We start from the raw sequence: 7,139 nt of genomic DNA, 5'->3' as shown, positions 1-7,139 counted from the left end.
TGGGTGCTCACATCGCGGGATATGTGGGGCATCGCGTTCCAGGCATTGCAAGGATAACGGGTGATGACTCTTTCTTTGAGAATATTCTTGCTTGAAACATGTAAACATTGGTGATATGGGTGTCATTGGGGAATTGAATGATGATTTAAACAAAATGCATGCACTTTCCATCGAAAACAACCTCGGATGTATAGGGACGGTTGACAGTGTCTTAACATTTAACTTTGCTGCCAGTAGATCGCGTAGTAATTTCAATTCAGTAGTTAAACATAATGACTTTCCTCTTTTGAATCCTAATTATTTATGCAATACAACACTTTACTGACAATCAATTTAAACTTAGTTATACAGAGTGCACATTAAAACACTACCATTAATTAATACTAAAAAAATACGAACTACTTCTCCTGATGTACCGGCATACATTCGAGGTTGTTTTCGATGGAAAATGGCAGAGGTGTTTCGAATGGTGCTAGGGACATCGACAGCGATAGCAGTGAAAGTCTTCAGTGAAATCCAGACCATCGTTAACTTACTGTACATGTACTTTGTCCTGACGAAGAATTACCGTATATAAATGCTATATTGAATAACCAAAAAAGAGCAAAATATCTAAAGAGTCCATGCATATAAATAGTATCATGTGCCAAACCTGTATATGCCGACAACAACATTCTTGGGATAAATACAGAAATGTAAACGTGAATATCGTACATACTTTTACGTGTTATTTTATTTTTCTGAACGAAATATGTGCTATTCTTCCACAGGACTCGATCCGGCGGGTCCGGCGTTTACCAAGTCCGACGCCATTGTCCGCCTTGACCCCACAGACGCGCTGTATGTTGACGCCATTCATTCTGATGGAGCGCCGCTCCAGGACGCCGGTATGTCATTTTCATGACTGTGGAATATACTATCAGCTCATTAGCTGAAGAAAAATCATCATAAGTCTTACTATCGAAACGGTTTCAAACGTAATTTTAAAACTACATTATGACATGTTGTTAAACATGGATGTTTGTCTTCTCGAATGGCGGACTGGTGCAGCGAGGGTTCCCAACTCGTTCAGGACAATTATACCTTATCAATAAAATCGTATGTTTTACTTTTCTTCTGGGTATAAGCATTTCCCAATACAGGTTTCGAGACGCTTTAGCCCATGTGACAAAAGGTGGTCAGGTGCAGCCCGGATGCCCCGCCCCAAGATTATACCATGTTATATACAATTATATATACAGCAATATACTTGTTGCTTGTGTCCAGGTTTCGGGACGATATTATCTATGGGCCACAAGGACTTTTACCCAAATGGAGGGCAGGTGCAGCCCGGATGCCCCGCCCCCATCAGCACAACCGTCGAACAGCTTCTAACTGGACAGTTAAGCTGTAAGCAAATTTATGTAGATCTTTTGAGTCCCTTTGGCCTGCAAAGCCTGGTGTACTTAGATTAGTGTAAACTTATTCATTTTACAAAGACTATGAAACAAGTTATTACAGAATTATATTTATCACTCTCGTTGGCACGGGCAGTGCGATCATGTGTATTGGGGGGAACCGGAGTACCCGGAGAAAACCCATTTTTCTGGCTTGGTGACCGCAAACCAAACTTAAATGCGCCCAGGACCAGAATCGAACTTGTGTCGCCTAGGTGAGAAGCAGTTGCGCTAACCACTGCGCCAGCCAGATAACCAAGTGGTGTAAAAAGTATTCTATGGAAGATCGCCTAACAGTGTTATTGCACTTGAACATTTATTGTTTATCATTCGTACAGCAACACACATATTAAATATACATGCTCTAACGTCGGATTTTAGTCATGGTTTCCTGGACTCAGTTGTTTAGCCTTTTTAATGATGAATTTGGCTATTCCCGGGAGCCGTTTAGTCGACAATCCCCTGCGCATGGTTAATATACGGAACTCCTCGGCCATTTTTATCGAAAACAACCTCCTTCAACTGATGTACCGGCTTACATCCGGGGTTATTTTCGATAAAAATGGCCGAGGAGCTCCGAGTGCATGTAAAAGTGATATTTATTTATTTTTCAAGAGGGAATAATTTGTTTTTTTCTTTGGTTATATAAAGTCTAATACATCTAGAAATGTTTCCAGCGGCATTTGCCACCGTGTCCTGCGCCCATGACCGGGCAATCTGGTACTTTATAGAATCGGTCCTTAACGCCAACTGCCAGTTTACTGCACACCCATGTGGCTCCTGGGCGACATTCAAGGCAGGAAACTGCGCGTCATGCGGTGGTCTCCCTTGCCCAGTCATGGGAATTAACTCTTCGAATACGAATGTGACTGGAAAGTTTTACCTGAACACAAATAAACAAAGTCCGTTTTGTGTAGGAAGTAAGTAAAATTATACACAATTTAATAATTATTATGTTTTGCAATTATTGTGGATTGTGAGGACCATGAAATATGCCATTATATAGAGATATTTTTAAAGTCATTATGATAATAATAATAATGATGATGATGATGATGATGATGATGATGATGATGATGATGATAATAGTAATCATCATTAAAATTTCAATAATAATAAATTATAATAGTATTAATAACAATAATAATATGATATCTGTTTGCTTTTTTCAGATGTGTCCGACTAATTGGTGTCACAGATCTTTGACAGTCAGTTACTGCGCGTGTTTAAAGAGTGAATTTGATCCATTTATTTATAAATGTTAATTTCAATAAAACTGGTATTAATTGAGTTCTGTTTAATGAAGTTATATAACATCTGTCATAGGTTTACACAAAAGAGAAACTATATTTAATAAAGACTCTTAAAATCTACAGTGCATGTTTAGAAGAGTAACATATTTCTGTATGAACAAACGGTTTTTTCAAAGTTCAAAACCCATTTTAAATCAAACAGACAGACAGAGAGACAGACAGACCACCGCGTTAAAGCCGCGTGAAGATAGTCCGATCGACGCGCCAAATAACTTCTCGGACTCTGTGTGACTTGTTTTGGTACTATTCTTGCAAATGAACTTATGATTGTATGGGTTTTTTATGGTTTTGAAACATTAGATGATCATGGCCGTCGCTTCGCCCAAAATCACCAAGTATTTTTCGGATCAAGTGCAACATCTCTGGCATGTCAATCAACTTCATACCTCAAAGACGTATTCCGCCTTGACAGATTTGGCGTACTTAACGTTTCACGTGGAACTACTGAAGATATGAGCTTATTATGCACCAGTCAATTGTAACCACGCCCCGCCCCCCCACCCCCCAGGTCCGGGGTATACCGGGGATAGCGGGGAAAATGGACTGTGTTTTTACCTTTCAGGTGGCCCCGCATTGTCGGGTGAATGGGGTGGTTTTGTCTTCGCTTTAAATATAGCGGGTAATGGGCCTGCCTTACCTAGTGTCCATGGAGTGCGGGGCATTTGGCGGGGATTTTACCATCTGTTCGTCCCCGCAGGACGAGGATTTTAGCCTGGGTTGGCTGGACCGAAAGTCAAAGTCCCTGCTATACATCGATCCGAGATGCCAAGATAAGCTCCGCCCCAAGCGTAAATTCAAAATGGCGGCTCACGCGCTGCTACGATAGCATCAGAATCCGATTCTCTCGCGAAGATTTCGGACAATATATCAGTTAAATATTTACCAGATCAAGCCAAATTATCGGAAAGGTGTAAGAAAAGGGATTAAATTACTTTCTACAAGGTTATATTCATGACATTAAAGTTTTGGAAGAGAAAATATCTGCCATGTTACCGCGAGATGCTGGCCTTCAATGAGAAAAAACGACAAGCATCATATGTTAAGTGTCGATGTGGAGAGGGATTCCATACGATATAGGTATTGCTCATGAAAACCAGGGTATGTGAATTTCCAATTGTATTTAACAAATGTTATTATACTAGTAATTTTATTCTTAAATATACATTGTGAATTATAAGCAATTTTGGATCGCCATGTCTTTTACATTTCATGCCGTAATACGGAATGCGAAAAAATATTTTCAAGTCGTCGAGTAGAGAAAGAAGTAAGATACTGTATGTTGTATTTCAATTTATTGGTTTTCATATTTCTAGTTACTGCTTCGTTTTAGACATTTAACATCTGGAAAGTCAAATGATACTTCATGGGTCAGTGTAGGATAAACACATGCCAATTTCACAGCATGATATCATGCTTTTGTTTTGATAGCTTGTCAACAATCTCTGTTTTCATTTTTTTTATAGATTGAGCGGTCATTGTTCACACGTGGTTGGCTTAATCAAGTCACTTCAGGAACTCAAGTTGCACAACTTCACCCATGTTCCTGATCAACAAAGTTACACAAGTATTCCCCAACAATGGAATGTGCCAAAGGGATCAAAGATCAAGCCAGTTCCAGTGAACCAAGTCATAGTAGCACAGTCGGAAAAGGAAACCTGTCCTTTGCCAGATAGATACACAGACCAAGTTTACAAATTTTAAATCTAATTAAATAAATGAACTACAAACACACAATTCACTTTACAATGCTTTATTCCAAACATGAATAAACTAACAGTTATTCAATTATATCAAAGAAGCAGAAATAAAATCATATGATTCCTGTATAATATTTAAACAAATTTTAACTATTGCATTTCTCAAGAGTGTGGGAATACCTCTGTTTGAAATGCAGCACCTATTGATTTACCGAAAGAGTTCACACCGTTAAATACCACACAACCTGTGAAGACCCAAGTAAAACAGAACTGACAACAAGATCATAGGCATTGTTAGAGTGTTGGTTTCACTTACATGGACATTCGGTCTGTGTTTCTACTCCTGGTACAGTGTCTGCAGGATCCTGGACCAGCTTTTCTCTGAAAGAAATTATTGTTATGTTGATATATTTATATGCAAATTTACACACACAAAAAACTGTGTAATTTCCTTGTAATAATGTTCTCTTCAGTTCTTTTGAGTGTTCTTTTCTGTAACATACAAAATACTTGTATTAAAATATATGTAACTATAATGCTGTTGTTTTGTATTGAAAAAAGGAACAGTGGCATTTTAAAAATGAGTAGAAGTCTTCAAAATAATACAGTCTCAGTTTTGCAATTTATCCTACATGGTACATGTTATTCAAGTCTTCCGCGCACTCCATAAAGATAAATAAAACTCTAACGCACAGGCATGTGATATCTTGTATTAAATGCATACACTTGCATTTTGTGTATAAATGCTGCCATAAGTTTCCTTTCCAAGTGACCGCTTTGTGGGGAGTTTTCTTGAAGATGTTATTCTCCAGCCATCAGCTGATGGTGGGTCAGGATACTCTTTAGATTGTCCATTTCTTCCATGAAAGTGCTTAAATATGCATAATAGTAAAATATAATTAGTGTGACAAGACTCCACAATGCCAGTCAGTAACATATTATACATATTATACAATAAAACAGTAGTTTAAACTTGACACATTCATAACCTGATGGAAACTGTCAACTAGCATGATCTCCATATGGAGGTCAATATTTAGGACACAAGAAAGTAAACAAAATAAACATTTGGCATGATTTGCAGAATTCAGAATAATAATTGAAATGATTGTATTTTGATCGTTTTACGATAAAACCAAATTTTAATTTACTAACCTTCGAGCAGACATCTTCGTGCTTGTTTATCCTGTTGACATTCAGTTTCTCTTGTGGCCGTCCACAGGCTTTAATCCAGCATTTGCACTTCTCAATATCGGATTATAGGTCGGAAATCGTTTAAATCGGCCTCCATTTAGTCCCTCCGGATACCTTAATCTGCATAACATATTCCCCATCCGCGTCGTTTAACCATTTTCACAAATCAGTCTTAAAACTTCAATAAAATGTCCGGTTGTAAACAGTTATCGCTGCTGTGTTTGTGGGTAAAGATGGCGGACGGGACTCGGTGAATAATTTGCAGCTTTCTCATTGGTCAATAATGATTAGTTTGATTGACAGGTCGGATCGATGTATTCCCCGGACCTTGGGGGTGGGGGCGTGGTTACAATTGACTGGTGCATTACCTCGCGAAGAATCGATACATGGTCACATTGCATTGTTTTAGTTCAACAGATAAATTATATCGTAGCTTTAAATTACGCATTCGGAGCTCCTCGGCCAATTTTTATCGAAAACAACCTCGGATGTATGCCGGTACATAAGTTGATGTAGTTAATTTTTGAATTATATTATTAATTAAATGTAGTGTTTAAGAGTTGTATTTATTGTTCTAAGTTTAAATTGATTGCCAGTGAAGTGTTGTATCGAAAACATGTAAGATTCCCAAGAGTAAAGTCATTAAGTTAAACTGCTAAAACTGTAAAACTGCAACCCTACAGTCGACACTCGCATTCGTAAAATGAACATTTGCAGTCCAACAAGTCCAGGTTTACAAAAGTGAATTGACAAGTTCAGAATTACAAGGATAGACGATTTCGCCTATACCTTATATGGTAAATGTCACCAAAAGAAACGAAGGTGAATGGGCGGAGCTATCGAATTGGATTTTCTATCGTTTATTTCTGTCGAATCAAGCAAGGGAGATAACATCTTCGCCTTCCTCCTGTAAATTCCCGGTCGTAAGTCCGAGTACTCTCTCTTTATTTCACAATAAAAACTAAAATTAACTTCATCTTTTATTTTATTTTGACGATCAATGTTTCTAATGGGTTATAAATCACCATATTATTTAGTCAATTGCAGTTGGGTGTATCTGTACTGGGCTCACGGACCCAGATTTATACTGCCACTGTCAGTTGTTTTTTTTACTTATATACCCCAGCAAGCAAAAATTGTTCATTCATTTTATTTACAAGTGGACCATGGGCGGGTCGTTCAGTGTGTGTATGGGGGGGAGCTGTAGGGCCTGTGCCCCCCCCCCCCAGTTGGCCCGCAAGTAAACTTAAAGGTTATTTTTGTCAATATTTCTCATAATCCACCAATTCAGACTAAAAATATTTAAAATATTCTTGCGGGAGTACCCCTAAACCCCACTTCCCACATTTTAAACATATTAATGTCATGCCCACTCGAGGGATCTTATCCAAAAAGTTATGCCCCTCAGTAACGCCCCTCTAACGCAAGTCCCTGTTCAAAACCTGCTCCAGCAAACCTACGAAACTTTTGATGGACATCATAATGATATCCACCTAGAT

At 38.4% G+C, this 7,139-nt stretch overlaps 1 protein-coding gene and 1 long non-coding RNA gene across 2 annotated transcripts in view; one reads left to right on the top strand and one right to left on the bottom strand.

The window, feature by feature from the left end:
* Positions 1-2,726, top strand: part of LOC128212935 (inactive pancreatic lipase-related protein 1-like) — a 9,125-nt gene extending 6,399 nt beyond the window's left edge. The window contains exons 4-8 of the mRNA XM_052918341.1: positions 1-60; positions 771-887; positions 1,267-1,389; positions 2,114-2,356; positions 2,609-2,726. The exon at positions 1-60 is cut by the window's left edge and continues 169 nt beyond it. Of these exons, the coding sequence (XP_052774301.1) occupies positions 1-60; positions 771-887; positions 1,267-1,389; positions 2,114-2,356; positions 2,609-2,622 (557 nt within the window). The 3' untranslated portion in view covers positions 2,623-2,726. The remainder of the gene's footprint in view (positions 61-770; positions 888-1,266; positions 1,390-2,113; positions 2,357-2,608) is intronic.
* Positions 2,727-4,483: 1,757 nt separating this feature from the next.
* Positions 4,484-6,131, bottom strand: LOC128212937 (uncharacterized). Its single transcript, XR_008257643.1, has 3 exons — positions 5,602-6,131; positions 5,140-5,317; positions 4,484-4,827 (listed from the first exon to the last, which is right to left on the bottom strand). It is a non-coding gene; the product is annotated as an uncharacterized LOC128212937 (long non-coding RNA).
* Between the last annotated feature and the right edge of the window lie 1,008 nt (positions 6,132-7,139).

The sequence above is a fragment of the Mya arenaria genome, chromosome 13 (genome assembly GCF_026914265.1).
Source record: "Mya arenaria isolate MELC-2E11 chromosome 13, ASM2691426v1".
NCBI lineage: Eukaryota > Metazoa > Mollusca > Bivalvia > Myida > Myidae > Mya > Mya arenaria.
This window is presented reverse-complemented; position numbering and strand designations above follow the sequence as displayed.